General features: G+C 39.5%; 1 protein-coding gene across 1 annotated transcript in view; it reads right to left on the bottom strand.

Moving 5' to 3' along the window:
• LONP2 (lon peptidase 2, peroxisomal) overlaps positions 1 to 13,678 on the bottom strand; it is a 44,479-nt gene extending 30,801 nt beyond the window's left edge. The window contains exons 1-7 of the mRNA XM_080410872.1: positions 13,361 to 13,678; positions 12,272 to 12,506; positions 11,356 to 11,487; positions 10,653 to 10,775; positions 9,815 to 9,975; positions 9,016 to 9,110; positions 6,755 to 7,013 (exon numbers count right to left, since the gene is read on the bottom strand). Of these exons, the coding sequence (XP_080266998.1) occupies positions 6,755 to 7,013; positions 9,016 to 9,110; positions 9,815 to 9,975; positions 10,653 to 10,775; positions 11,356 to 11,487; positions 12,272 to 12,506; positions 13,361 to 13,593 (1,238 nt within the window). The 5' untranslated portion in view covers positions 13,594 to 13,678. The remainder of the gene's footprint in view (positions 1 to 6,754; positions 7,014 to 9,015; positions 9,111 to 9,814; positions 9,976 to 10,652; positions 10,776 to 11,355; positions 11,488 to 12,271; positions 12,507 to 13,360) is intronic.
• Between the last annotated feature and the right edge of the window lie 1,046 nt (positions 13,679 to 14,724).

The following is a 14,724-nucleotide window of genomic DNA, read 5'->3' as shown; positions in this document are numbered from 1 at the left end:
TCAGTTTGCCTATCACTTCTTTCATGAGACAGCTGCTAATGACTGGTGCAGCCAGCATGCAATAGTTTATCACCTCACTGCTTTTGTGTAGTCTTACTCTGCAGCGAGTGGATTCCTCTCCACTGAGGCTTGCACTATATAATATTTATTACAGATCAAGAACCTGCATGGGAGAACTATATAATAGCATGCCACTTCACTCTCCATCTGCACACTGTCGACCTTGCCAAAAGAATGAGAGGATTCTATTAAATGCAATCAGAAAACTACAAGACCAAAGAATTGAAGTTCACAGAAGTGAACCTTTTACTGGTGCAACCAAATTAATCACTGTAGCAATCTGGGGGTCGCTTTTGGTTTTTTTGTTGTTACTTTTTTTGTTTTGGGTTTTGTTTGTTGGTGGTAGTTCTGTTGCTGTTTTGGTTTGGGGTTTTTTTTTATTATTTTGGTTTTGTTTTTTAACAAAAGCTGCTAACTGCACAAGTAAATAATTTTATATGCTTCAGAGAAAATGCAGCCTGACTTTTTCAATATTCTATTTATGCCGGTAACAGGATAACATAATTAGGTAAACTTTACACATTCTTTCTTGCTTGGTACATCATTCTCATGCACATGCTTAAAGAAAGTACACTTTCTTAATGAATGTTTGTGTTTTTATATACATAAACTTCTATCTGAATGCTATAAAATTTTGACATATCTATGTTCCATCTAGTTTTAAGAAACAGCTTTGGTTTATAAAAAAAAATGAAGGTAAACTGGGTTCCTTTAGTCAAGGGAAAGCAGTGTGAATAATCATTCTTTCTCTCCCTGCACCATCCAATTGCACAGGTCAAAAGATAATAAGTGTTAGGTACCAAAAGGTTTTCTGAATAATAAATTTGTTTGTTTATACCCATGCACACACATATACCACTTTTAAAAACTTTCTTGGGAGTTTTTCCAAATAGAAGCACTTAAAAAACCCCACCACAAAACAGGAAGAGATTCTTCTTTCCTGAGATTAAAAAAAGCTGTTATTAATAGATTGAAATACTTCCCCCGCAACAAACAACCCTGAAAATAGACTTCAAGTCACAGTCATTTTAGATTCAAGTAGATTTGGGTATTTAATGACATATTTACACATGTGGAAGATTCTCACAGGTACAGGATCTTCCAGTAAGACTTAAGTGTTGTACACAAGTTTCTTGACATTTTAAAATAAACCATACAGTAGGCAGGCTGAAGGACAGTGTATCAAGATCTGTGGTGAAGAAAAAGCAGAAAAAAGCAAATACTCAAGATAACTTACAACAAGTCAAGTGAGATCAATACCTTGGAGAAATACAACTTTGAAAGTATAAAAATTAAGCAGCTTTTAAAGCAAGCAATAAGAAAAACACTCTAGCAGTGACAGAAAATCATTAGAATTTTTTTATGCACCCTGTCCAAAGTAAGCCTTGGGTCATGAGCTACCGTATAAAACACTTAAATAGAAACCCAGTCCAAATGAAATGGATCCAGTGTTATGAAAAGGATTAAATGGTTCTCTATATAGCCCAGGAGTTCTTCAGGAAACTCAAAGGTCAAAAACAAAGGAACTATTGTTGAAAATATGGAGCAGTTCCACAAAATACTCAGTCTCCACAGAATGAGGGTTAACAGATGAGAAAGGCGGACAGTGGCTAGAAACTTTCTGCTCTTCCTTTTACTACCTGACAATTGACTGTTCTCAGTCTTCCCCTCTTCTACTGTCTTCTCATTTGTATGTTCAATCATTGCTAGACTTGGCAAATCGAAACAGCTAAGCCTAATCTAAATGTTTAATTACTGCACTAAATTGCAAATAAAAGCATGCTTAAATTTATTTATGTAATTTGATCAGGTATCATAAAACAGAAACTCTGACTATAAATTTTAGGATAACAGATACTTAGGTATCTATTCACTCTTCCCACGTGTAACAGTCTAAATCTTCAATACATCTTCATTTATTAGAGACAGATCAATACCTATTTTATTACAATATTACTCAAAGACTCAAGATCTCCAAGGCAAGTAAAGAATGCTAATGCAAATATCATATGTGGGATGACAAAGAACACTAGCATAGTATTATACCTTCAATATACCAACACAGGTAGCCTGTTTTAGTTTCTAAATGGTTATTATGGAACACATCTCAACATGAGCTTTCGGTAAGACACACCCTGCAGATATTTACATATAAAACCACCAGAACATATTAAAATTACAAGCAGATATGGCCATTTATCTGTCTGGACATTAACCTTTGCCTTGTAACTGGTGAAACTGAATGCTGTTTGTGAACAGTAGCCACCGAACGTGACGTTATTAACTTTCATTATTTTAGCTAGAGCTGAAAGGAGGAAAACCAATATTCTTCATTAGCATTTTTGATGACATGATGTGGCTTTGCTCATTTTTTGATGCACTGTTTCTCTCCGTGCATTAAACCTAGAGAGTCAGCTGCTTTCCGTTCAAAACAGGAAGCACAGATAAGTTTCCTGGTTATCTCACTTCTGTAGTAACAAGTTAAAAAAAAATTCTTAAGAGCTCATGCCACAAAAGGTCTGTAGTTTAGTAATATCTATTTTTATATCAGTGAAAAGGTACCTTTAAAAAACCCTAGAGTTGTCCAGCATGTCGTTAGGAGCTATGTATCCTAGAAAATGCAAAAAGACAGCTGGGAAATCTAACCTTGCTGGCCCTCCCAACGTAAACTGGGAATGTGTTGAATCAGAACCCCTAAAGCAGTACCAGTATTACCAATGAAAACACATCTCACTTTCTTTGTACTGCTCTAAAGACAAAAAGTTTTAAATTGTTTTTAGCTACAGCTGTTTTCAAGCTGTAGGAAAAGATAACAAAGTTAATGCCACCAAAGAAACTATTTCTAAACACAGTTGCACAAGGTCAGAGGCTATATTTTTGCAAGGAGGGAGGTTGTGTTTACTCAAGCGCTTTACAAATGTATCTATGCTTTGTACTTGTGTAACACAGCTACTGCTCTCACAGGTGAAACCCTGCAAGGTTTGCTTTTTTTCCCTGCTGCAACAAGGGCCCTGTGCCCCACCTCTGCTAGCACAGCTGTACCGGCGAGGAACGACACCTTTTCTCACACAGATGCACCTGAACAAGTCTTCAGCACAGACCTAAGTCAGAAGTAAACTATCCAAACTTCTAGAAACTGAAAAGCAACGGTAATATAAGAAAGAGTGCTGCACAGAGAGGTGAGAGAGTGAAAAGAGAGCCTTACAGTGATCTCATCAGCACGACTATAAATAAACGGTGCAATTACATCTTCCCTTTTAAAAATAGAAAGTCACACACACATGCAGAGAAGATCATATAGTTCCTGTATAAAACAAAGTATCAGTACTGAGATCTTAAATGCAGTAAGCTTCCTGGGAAAAGGTTCTAAATCATCCCTCAGGGTGCTTTGGTTACTTTTTCTTAAAATACAAGTTAACAACAAATGTAAACCTGCAAACATTAACATAAGGTACAAATGAGTAGTAAATGCAAACAACAGCTGGAGGTTGTCTGATAAAGCAGTTCTGGTTTTGCACCAAGACAATTTCATTCTGGGAATGCAGAACAGTAGCTGCTACTCTTCACCCAATTAAAAAAAAAAAAAAAAAAAGGATTCACAAACCGCAGCTGCAGGCACACGATCCACACTGAAATGGCAAAAACTAGGTGTTTCTGCCTGCCCTAGTTACACACCGCATGGAACCGCACACGTACTGAAACACCCCTCCCTACCCTGCTGCAGTCTGACAGTTGACTTCGCTTGCTGAATCTATCAGTCAGCATCTTGTAACAGTAATAAGCAGCCAAAGTGAATGCTATTTCAGGCAGTATTTGCTTGTGAGTGAAACCGAACAACAGTTTCTTTCTTAATGTTCTAGTACGTTTAGTACATTTCTTTAAATGTTTAGTACATTAGTAAGTACATGCAGTATCATTCTTCTGCAACGTTAATGGAATCCTTAACTTCAGCCTTAAAGCCTAATAAGGAGCTTTTAGGAGAAAAAGAATGGCTCCTAACATGTAATATTAGAAAATCAGCCTACTTAACAGTTACATTCAGAGAACAGGAGCCTATGTCTCCTTCACTTTCAGACCACCTCTGTAATCCTTCTCTACAACTGCCACCAGACGCACAATATGGATTTACTTGACTGAGAATAACTTGAAGGATTTATTCACGCAAAAGGACATTACAGAGAGAGGTCTAAGAAAAGCTGTGGTTTTAATTTGATTAAATCTTATTCTAAGAAGCAGAAAAATATGCTGCAGAACTAAAAAAATAGTATGCAACAGCTGGGTTTTCATTTTACCTACAAAAAACTTGCAGAAGCAGTTGGTTCCAAGGACTCCTATCAACTGCTCTAAAGTTTGTTTTTAAACTACATACTTGTTTGTTGAAAAGTAACCACATGATATTCTTGCTAATTCTAGATGGTACTTTGCTGATGAGAAAAACCATCTTACCAAATACTTTCCATCAGCTAATTACAAGAAATTACCTGTATTAGTGATTTAATAACACTCTCAAAAATACTACAGTGGCAGCCACAAACACCTGAATTTAAAAGTTTTTAAAAGCCTCATTATCACATGGCTCTAGCTGTCTTTATTAGGTTTAAGCACAAGATAGAAAGCCAAACCAAACAAAAAAAAACAACCACCACACCCCAAACCAAACCAAACAAACAACAAAAAAACCTAGTAAGGAATTACTGTCAACTGAGTAAGAGTTGATGACAGTTCCTGTCAGTTACACAGACACGGTTTCCCTGTTATAAAGGCTTCAGTCCTACCGTGGCCTGGTAAAGTTGCTCAGCTCTATAATGCTTAGTATTCAACAGCCTCTGGTGGTTTCAGTTCGCATAGCAACATGTTGTTACATTTTAAATTGGTTTTAGGATCCACACCATAAGTAATCTAAAAACATCAGAATTCTTACGTATTAAACGGTGAATAACAACACAGTTTATGAATTACAGGAATAATACATAGTGAAAGAAGGTGACAGAGTTTCATTTCTTTTTCCATGAGTGTGTAAGTAAATGGGTGAAAAGGTTTACGAAGGTTTACAAAACAGTCAGACGCAGGCACAGGGTGCTGCTGTGCAGTAAAAAACAATGCATTAAATCAAATCTATCTACAAAACCCCAGTGGCTGCTGGCTATGTTGACCAAACCTACACTACAAAAACCCCCAAACTTTATAGATGATTCTTTCAAGCTACAAAATCTAGGCAAGTGTCAAACACTCCAGAAAACAAAACTCCTGCAAATTTGCCATAGAAGAATGTGCACAGGAATAAGCGCATGTTGCTTATTTTATCAAGGATGCTGAACTGAAGGTTTACAAAACAACCCTGTATTTTCAAGTCATCATCAAGTACAAAATCACCATTTTGTTGCTTTTTCATGTCTCATGTTCTAGTCTAGTGACGTAGTATATCATAGTCTGGCTTCCTAGAAATACATTATACTCCAGATTCCTAGAAGTCTATGCATATGTTTAGCACAAGACTTCCCAGTTGGCAAGCACGTTCCTTCCAGTTGGGACTGTGAGCTCCCACCCCTCTAAGGTATTCATACAAGCAACCAGCTTATACACACAGAAGTCTGAAGTTTGATACCACAAAATGAACTTTTAGTAGGGCATTTCTTTTAAGTTTTCATTAAAATGACATAGGAAAGTGGTAAGAATTTCAAGATCCTTCTTATGCTCGAAAACAAAAATAAATTACAGGATAACCTGGAACTGAAGAAATAATTATGGTGTATTCTGATGATTGAAAGTAGCAGCACAGCCACTGGGCAAAATTATCTGCTACATGCCATCAAAGAAATAACTGATAGCTTTAATCAACAGTAACTTCCCTACTGCTATAGGGACAAATTTTATTCAATAACATGACTAAAAAAAACCCCAAGCAACCACATGGTTTTACAGATCTTTAGAACACTAACAAAATCATTATTCCAAATTTCCTACACTGTATGCAACAAGCATAAAATATGTTTAATGAAACCAAAAATGCTGCACTGATGTTTGGCATTTATCTATGTTACCCATTCATTATGCTTCCAATTGCAAGAAATGGGGAATGGACTAATATAAACAAATGGTTTTAAAGACTAAGAAGTAGATACATAAAGAGATGCAAGATCAAAAATGTCCTAAGGAAAGCCACCCCAAAAAATTCCTTTGAGATTCCAGCTTAGGTGTCCTTGTATAAATTTTCTTTTGAAAGGAACTAACAAGTTTGCAATACTAAGTAACTCAGTTGCCATCCTCTACCAACTTTTAAGTACCACTCTCAGTTTCTCCTGTTTTAGCAACAAAGTCATGCACTGCCATTCATAGGCTACTTTGTATAACTTTACATCCCTCTTAAAAAACTAGAAAAGTCCAATCCAATATCTTAACAGTTTGTGTTAAGACTTTCTTAATTTTACTTCAAAGTGCTAAAATGACTGAGGATGAAATTCCATTCTCCCCCATGACAATAAAGGGCAGGAGCAGAAGGAAAGAATAAAGGCTGTATGTCCACACTAAACATGTATTCCCATTACTTAAATTCTCTCCTGAGTAATACCACTGAATACTTTTGAGTTTGAAATAAACAAAATTTTTCGTGGTTTGGCTAAACAATGAAAATAATCAATATATTCTGTATGAAACAAAATAAACAACTGCAATTAGGAAAGGAAGTAGTAGTTACCTGTGGCCTCGAATATCAGACTGATCACAGACTCCTCCTAAAGCAATTCTGTGGAATTCTCGGCCCAAAGTCTTCGCAATTGATCTTCCAACACTAGTTTTACCAACTCCTGGAGGCCCCACAAAACAAAGAATGGGGCCCTTGAGGTTGTTTTTAAGTTGTCGGACAGCTAAGTACTCCAAAACCCTCTTCTTCAACTTCTCCATAGCATAATGATCATTATCCAAAACAATTCGAGCTGCACAAATTTCAAGGCGATCTGTCAATCATTGACAACAGAAAAGATATCAGTACATTTACCTTTAAAAATGGATACAATTCATTCTACAATGTAATAGAAACAAACATATTCTCAAGCATGTACATCAATGCAATCCCCCTGACATAAGCATACTTCAGACAATGTTTTCCTAAAACAAAAGTACTGTAATCCTCCTTTAATAAGGAAATTAGCTGTAAGCTAGACAGATCATAATACTGATAACAAAATTTTAAAACCCCCATCTTTTCACTGTGTCACACATTGAAATCTGGTTCAAATGAACTTGGTGTCTATTCTAGAACAGTAATTCAATGGCAAGTAAATTTTTCAGCATTTGCTTTCCCACAGAAATAAGCCTGATCCTGTAAGGTCTTCTCAGAAGCCAAATTCATCCCTATGTCTTCATCTACTTACGATAAGGCTCTATAACTATCTCACAGAGCAAGATCTTACCGGCTTGAAGGGCAGCCTTTATTTGCTATACAAGACTTCAAGTGATTTGGCACTGTAAAAAACCCTCATGTGATACTAGGAGTGGAAAACCTAGTTTTTTGCAATTGCCATAATTTGAGATAAATGGTCAGGCCTCACCGATGGACATTAACTAATGCTTTACACAGAGCGGGAATTTCTTGCCCAAAGCAGCTGTCTTCTCTGCTCTACAGTGAAGAGAGTAAGCAGAAGGCAGCTGAAGTCTATCAAGTCTGCACACACCCACCCTTCAAATTCTATGCATTCCAGATGCAGACCCCTCATACCAGTTATTTCACATATAGACAATTATGATTAAATTCTCATCATCAACTGTGCAACTTTTTGTCATGAACCACTGAAAAAAAAAATTCACTAGTGAACATTATTTTCTATTGGATTTTCTATTTTTATTCACTGTAGCGAGTCCAAAGCATTACTCACATGAATGTGAATACAAACTTTGTGACTTTGCTCGAATTAAAAACTTCAAACTAAATGTGACATGGCACACTTTTACAACATTCAAGAGCAACTTTCACCAAAAAAAAATTCTGCTAGGACATGAATGTCAACAAATATTTTATTCATTTTGGGATTCTTTGAATAATACCATAGATGTCTGCAAAGATCTGCAGGCAGCTCTTTTTACAATTTGATGATTAAATAAAATATTTACAAGAAGAGTTATAAACAGCTAAGGCTCTAGTTCAAAATGGCCACAATTCATCACTACACATACTAAGGTGGCAAAAGATAGACGTTTCTGCTGGTGTGGTATGTTAAATTTCTTTTTAAAAACAGATTCTTTTAAAGGCTATTCAAAAGCCTCATTCTACAGGAGCTGCTAGAAGGAGTTAAAAAGTACGCTTTCTGGGAAGTCATCTTGCTCACTTGTGTTGGTCAGTAGGAGAAGTCATGTTTGGTTTTCTGCCCTTCCCTCGCTGTCCATTTTTGCATACTGTTCCCATAGTAATACCATCACTCTACTCACAACTTTTGAAAACTATGGTACAAAGCTAACATGATACTCAGTTTTTCTATTGTACCTGAAGTTGTAATTATTAAAATAAACTACAATTGTGCTTTTTCATCCTTTCATTCCTTACCAAACTTGATTAACTTAAGACATACCAGAACCTTCTCCAGGAAGATTAATGCTACAGAAATGTATAAAGGCTTTTTTGTCTGACATATAAAAAGTAATTAGATGCTCTCTTCTTCATTATTCGAGATACAATCTAGCAGAGACTGTAAGTAACAACACCTTCATTTTTCTGTGCAGACACTGCTAATACTTTTAAAATTCACATTCTTAGATGTACAGCTGAGCTACACAGGCTATTGAGTATACAGATCTTTAAGCCAGACAGACCTTAAGATTTCAGTAACATATTAATGACAGTTTCACAATCAGACAATGAGACAAACATTCGCAAGACAGAACAAAGTACACAGTGTTTAAATGATGGCTACTTGTCCTAAAATGCCTGTGCAAGAGGCAATCACCAACAATAGAAGGGTTTACCTTTTGTACTCTTGTTCCATGGCAATTCTACCATCAGTTCCAAGTAATTTCTTGTCAAAGCATATTCCGGCATTGACTGAGGCATCTTCTTTAATCTGGGAATAAACACAAAGCATTCATAAGGCTAACTAGGAATTAACTGCAAAGAAAGACTCTCCTGCACCACAAGACGGTTATTTAGCAAACTTGAGGTCATCAGCATACACTCTTACTTTCTGACAACCATAATACTAGAAGAGCAACTCACTACTCTGTCAGTTAGGAGATTGTCTTTGCATAATAGTAAGATATTTATAGGATACAAACAGAAGTTAAAAAAGGAGTCGGTTCCCTATGCATACACAAGGAGTGCATTCTCACTGAAAAAGAGGTTGTTAACCATCATATCTCCATGGATAGCACACAGTTACCCTCTCATCAAAGAAAAACAGAGGAAAAAGGACTCAATAACTAGGTCGGTTTTATTCATTAATTATTAACAACCGTGGTGTTATTTATTTAGTGTTTTTTTCCCCTAGACCTTCACTTCAAACAGAGGCTTAGAGCTTACAGTTTAATGCTATATTAATGTATAAATTGTATCTAGAACACTTAATATTTCTTTGTCATCACCTCTGATGTTCCAAAAAGATGAAATAATTAAATTTATAAGCAAAAAACAAGCATTCTACTAAATTTTAAAAAATAATTTTCAAAACACAGCCAACAGAAACATTATTACCAAATAAGAAAAGGTGAATGTAAAATTTGTTTTAAAAAATAAAATAAGAGAAGAAACTACCAATCGAAAGTCTCCTACCTCTTTATTTCCTTAAGACAAACTTTAAGAGCTTGTTCTGACATACTGGATGTTCTAATCTTTTTCTCCAGCATGACAACATCATCGTGATCTTCTTCCTCTTCATCTTCTGTAGTGCTTGGCATGTGATTGATTCTTCTATTAGGACGAATAGCTACAATCTATGAAATGTAAAACAGAGCCAGAGAGCAGTTTGGCTTTGAATGGAAACCATGACAAAAACATGCAAGGTGCCTTAATATCATGACAGCCCATAACACTAAGCAGAATAAGCCTAATCTTTACAAAATGGGTAAGTCTTCTCTCTTAGCTTTTTTCATTTTACATTTTTCACGTTTACTAAACAGCATAAGTATAGTTAGATGCAGCAAGTCTAAGATGCCCTAGCTTAGCAAGCTACATTTTAACAACACACGTTCTTTATCTGTATTTCAGAAGCTATCATTCACCTCCAATGCCACTAGTAAAAGATACACCTTTCACTGCACAGGACAAATCTCCGTGTGTGCATACGGTGCAAGTAAATTGGGCATCAAGTGAGTCTTTAAAGGAACTTCAGCATTTATTCAATGTCTGAAAGTGCTCAGATTAAAAAGAAATAATAATAATAATAAAAAATAAAGCCTAGCAGTTTTAAAAGAATATTTTCTTGTTTAAGTATCTACATCCAAAGTTGCCAGCTGTGTGTTCTCTGCAGCTTCAGACAGAACATGAAACATTATGACTGCAAATTAAAACTTTGTACAGATTAAAATCATGCATGTTCATTAGCCTGTCTAAAAGTGCATCTTTATACTTATTTAGGATGTTTAAGCATCCCACATTTAAAGGCCCTTACCCTTTTATCATCATCCTGTTTGGGCTTTCTTGTTTTCTGAAGCAGCTTCAGGCCTTCAATCTGTCTAACAAGCAATGGTATAGTCATCTTGAATCGTTCTTCCAGCCTAACAGCATCTAAAATCTAAAAGCAAGTTGTTTTAATTAGTCAACAAGTTCACACTGACGGATCATCAGTTTGGGGGAGGGGAACACAGAGGTTACTGTTACTGTCTTTTGACCAGAGTCATAGAATAGATGGCTTAGGAAAAAAGGTAACAAGAAAAGCAATGAAAACAAAGCACACAAAATGTAGCCTCAAGGGTCTGGATGCCAAAACTACAAAGCACTCCAAAATAGGAAAAAAAAAAAAAAAAGTCTTTTATCCTGTCTGGTTTTAAAGTGTCTTAACGTTTCAGTTGCATTTTCTGTGGTAAACATCTGTCAGCATTATATTTTTCAATTACTGTGCCTCAGGAAAAAGGTAGCCCTCTAAAAAGTTACAACATGATGTCCTTGGCTAACCCACAAAAGACACTTTAAACAGCAGCATAAAAACTTTGCAAGTATTTGTGCTCAGTTATAACACAAATAACTTCTAGCACAACACTGTAACTGTAAAGTCTCAAGTGTAAGTAATTTCAAAACTATCTAAAAGTGGATAACTAAAAAAAAAAAAATAGCAAAAAACTAACTCCCCTTAAAAAAGTTTAAGACCATAATACCTGAAGCTTCTCTTGGTTGGATGTACGGATGATAGAAGTCAGTATATCTGGCAAAGCTTCTCTAGGCAGATTGTCCAAAAGACGTCTCAGCTTTGCAACTGCAGGAACAGACATATCCAGCATCTCAACCAGCTGTAAGGAACACAAAATGAACAATAATCACAGTCGCTATGTTTCTTTTTAAATTATTTAAGTGACTATCTGACCTAAAAAGGATGGCATCTTTCAGTATGAAATGCATCTAGGTACCTTGCCAAAAAGCTACTGAAATAAACAAATACATAAAAATCACAGAAAAGGCACTAACTCAGCATCGGGTAATCAAGACTTTAGGCTATCTACCTGTTTGAGAAGTTAAAAAATATCGTTTGTAGCACTTTTTTCAATGCTTACATCTCTTCTCCCCTTCCCATTAAAAACTTTCACAGTTAACACTGCATTGACTCTTTTTCTACATATCTTTTAAACTCAAATTCTTATAGATAGGTACATCAGTTTATAGTCAAGGCTCAGAGGTGTGTGTTGTTCCCCCCCGCCTTGAATAATTATAAAAAAAACCTCACAAAAAAACCCAATCCATTGTGTGTGTATATATATATATATAAAAAATCTTGGAAAAGAGAATTGGAAGTACTCCTTTTATGAGCGTATATTCTGTGTATCAATACATATGAAATAATACCAGTTTACCACAGCACTAACATATGCAATGAGCTGTACAGACACCCTGGAACCGGACATTGACTCTTCAAGCTATAATAAAAATGCTTATTTTGTAGCAGAAAGACTGGAACTCAACTAGTCCCTGAAAAATGTAAGAACTACAGAAAGAAAAAGGCATATAGGAAACAAACCAATGCCCCAAACATGTGCATAAATACATCAATATATGATACATCAGATTAAAACAATTTACCTGGACTGCATACTTGTAGAATTGTTCTGACAACTCTCCCAGTTCCTCTTCGGATTTATGCTGATCAGTAAACTGTTCAAGCCGATCTAACTGTTCAACTTCAGCAACAGGATACGGCTTCTCTTTCAGCAACTGCAGGATCTGGAATCGGCAGAGGCCCGTAACCAGCAACGTATAATGTGGCTTGGGCCAGTTGCTACCAACCACCTGAACTGCCAAGGCAGCGGTGCCAATCCTAAAAGCAGATCACATCTTTGTATTATTTGTCACCTTCCACAGAACATTTTGTGTGCCCCTTATCAAAGAAGCAATTGAGCTATAGGTTGCAAGAACCTTCTGTGTCACGGTTTCTTATCGTGGAAGGCAACCAAATTACACAATTTCCTTCATAACACGGATTACACAACCAAACCCTAAAACCTGAAAATGAACAAGCTAACAGAAAAACTAAGGTAATATGCTACAGTCACCTGATTTAGAAACATATATGGCTTTTTCATGAATAATGTTAAGGACCTTGCTGTGGACAGGAACGCTGACATTTCTGCTTGAACTACACTCAGTGGAAAACTGAGCGTTTGCAATTTACAGTTCTCCAGCCTTATTCTTAGCCGATGTTTTAGATCACTGTACCTATTCACGCAGATTTCCAACCGAAGTTATATGCTTGCAAGACCTCACTAAGTCTACTGATGCAATAGTTTCGAGAGTAAGGGTTACAGGACGTTAGTTTTAGTCACGCGTTACCTCTCAGAACTACAACCGGTTTTTATTTTATGTGAAGCAGGTCGCTTCTGTGCTACTTACTAAGTGAAAAGCGCTATCGTTTAAAAGCTGTAACGCTGCTGGCCTGAGCTCTGTGACCCTATTTCAAACCCTCCACCTCAGCCTCCTTCCTCAAACTTTCCTTCCCGCAGCCCCGGGCCCGGGCCCCGCCGACGGACGCTCGCCCGGCGCGGCGAGCCAGGGCCCCGGCAGGGCGAAGCCGCTGCCCCGGGGCGGCTGCGCGGAAAGGCCTCGCCCCGCGGCCGGGCCCCCGGCGCCCCCACAGCCGGGCACGCTGGCCGGGGGCGCCCAGCGCGGCCGCACCTGTGCAGGGAGGGCAGGTCGTCGCAGTCGGAGGTGGGGTCGCTGGTGTTGGGGATGACGCCGATGATGGTGCTCCGCAGCGAGGTGCCCTTCAGCAGCCGGCTGCGCACCAGCTGCATGTTGCGCGGCGAGTCTACGCTCGTCCGCATGGTCGAGCCGGGCAGCAGCACGCCCTCGTGGGTGAGCAGCAGCGGGAGGCGGCTGGGGATCTGGATGGCGCTGCCCGCCGCCATGGCCGCCCGCTCCGCTCCGCTCCCCCACGCACCGCCCACACACCGGCGCACCGGGCGGCCTGGGCGCACGGCTCCGCCCCGCTACGGGCGCCCGGCAGGGACAGCCCGCGCCGCGCTCCCGACTCCAGCCCGGCGGGCGCGGGGGACGCCAGGGGCTGCGGGCCCGGCCTTCGCCGGGAGGGACAGGCACACGGCCACCCGCGCCGTGCGGGGGGGAACCCGAGCGTGCCGGTCCCACGGGGCGCTAGCGGCACTCCGTACAGGTAACCAACCTCTCGCACGCTGCTTCTCCCGCGATTTGGGGGTCTTTCCCCTCTGTTACCAGCCGGGGGCGCTGCTCCCCAGCGGCGTTGCCCGCCTCAGCCAGCAGGTGGCGGGCTGGCGCGCGCAGCCCGGGCCGCCTGCCCCGCGCTAGCCGGGACGGGAGCGCTGCACGGCCGCCGCGGGGGAGGGGCGCGCAGCACCGGCCCGGTGCTAAACGGGGGTGGCTGCCGCAGCGCTCCGGGGAGCCCGGCACCCAGCAGGGGAATGCGGGACACAACGTCTCCTCTGCAGGGCGGGGACTCAAGGTCTGAGCCTTCCCCCAGCGCTGGGGGCTGTAAGAGCAAAGCCCCCGCCGGTGCGCCCTGTCCCCCGCCCGTGCGGGGCCTGCAGCTCGCAAATGCTGCGGGAGTTTCACTGCAGCACAGGCATTTTCAGCAGACCTGGAGGTGTCAGCCAAGGTCACTGCTCGCTACCATCTGTAACGTTCCTTGGCCCAGTCCTGCAAAAGCCTGCCCAGCTGAAAGGGCTCTGAGCACTCAGGCCCCATGGAGAGGTCGGTTAAAGCAGATCTCAAGAAACTTTCCTTTTTGTTATTATTATTTTTCCCACTAGTGAAAAGAGGTACAACTTCAAAATTGCACAATGTAAGGAACGACATTAGCCAATCCCCTGTTAATCACTGACTTGAACGATTTGTTTCGAGCAAAGGTAATCCTGCATAGAGGGGAAAGAAATCTCAGTAGCAGCAAACTGACAATATGAAATGCAGAGGTATAGCTACAGTAAAAAACTTGCTTAATCATACACTTTAATAATACCTTAATTTGTTGGCGTACTGGAAAATGCAAGGTATGTTTAAATGCAAGA

The sequence above is a fragment of the Falco punctatus genome, assembly GCF_963210335.1.
Source record: "Falco punctatus genome assembly, chromosome: 14".
In the NCBI taxonomy this organism is placed as follows: Eukaryota; Metazoa; Chordata; class Aves; order Falconiformes; family Falconidae; genus Falco; species Falco punctatus.
The sequence above is the reverse complement of the archived record's forward strand: the minus strand, read 5'-3'. Positions and strand labels throughout refer to the sequence as shown.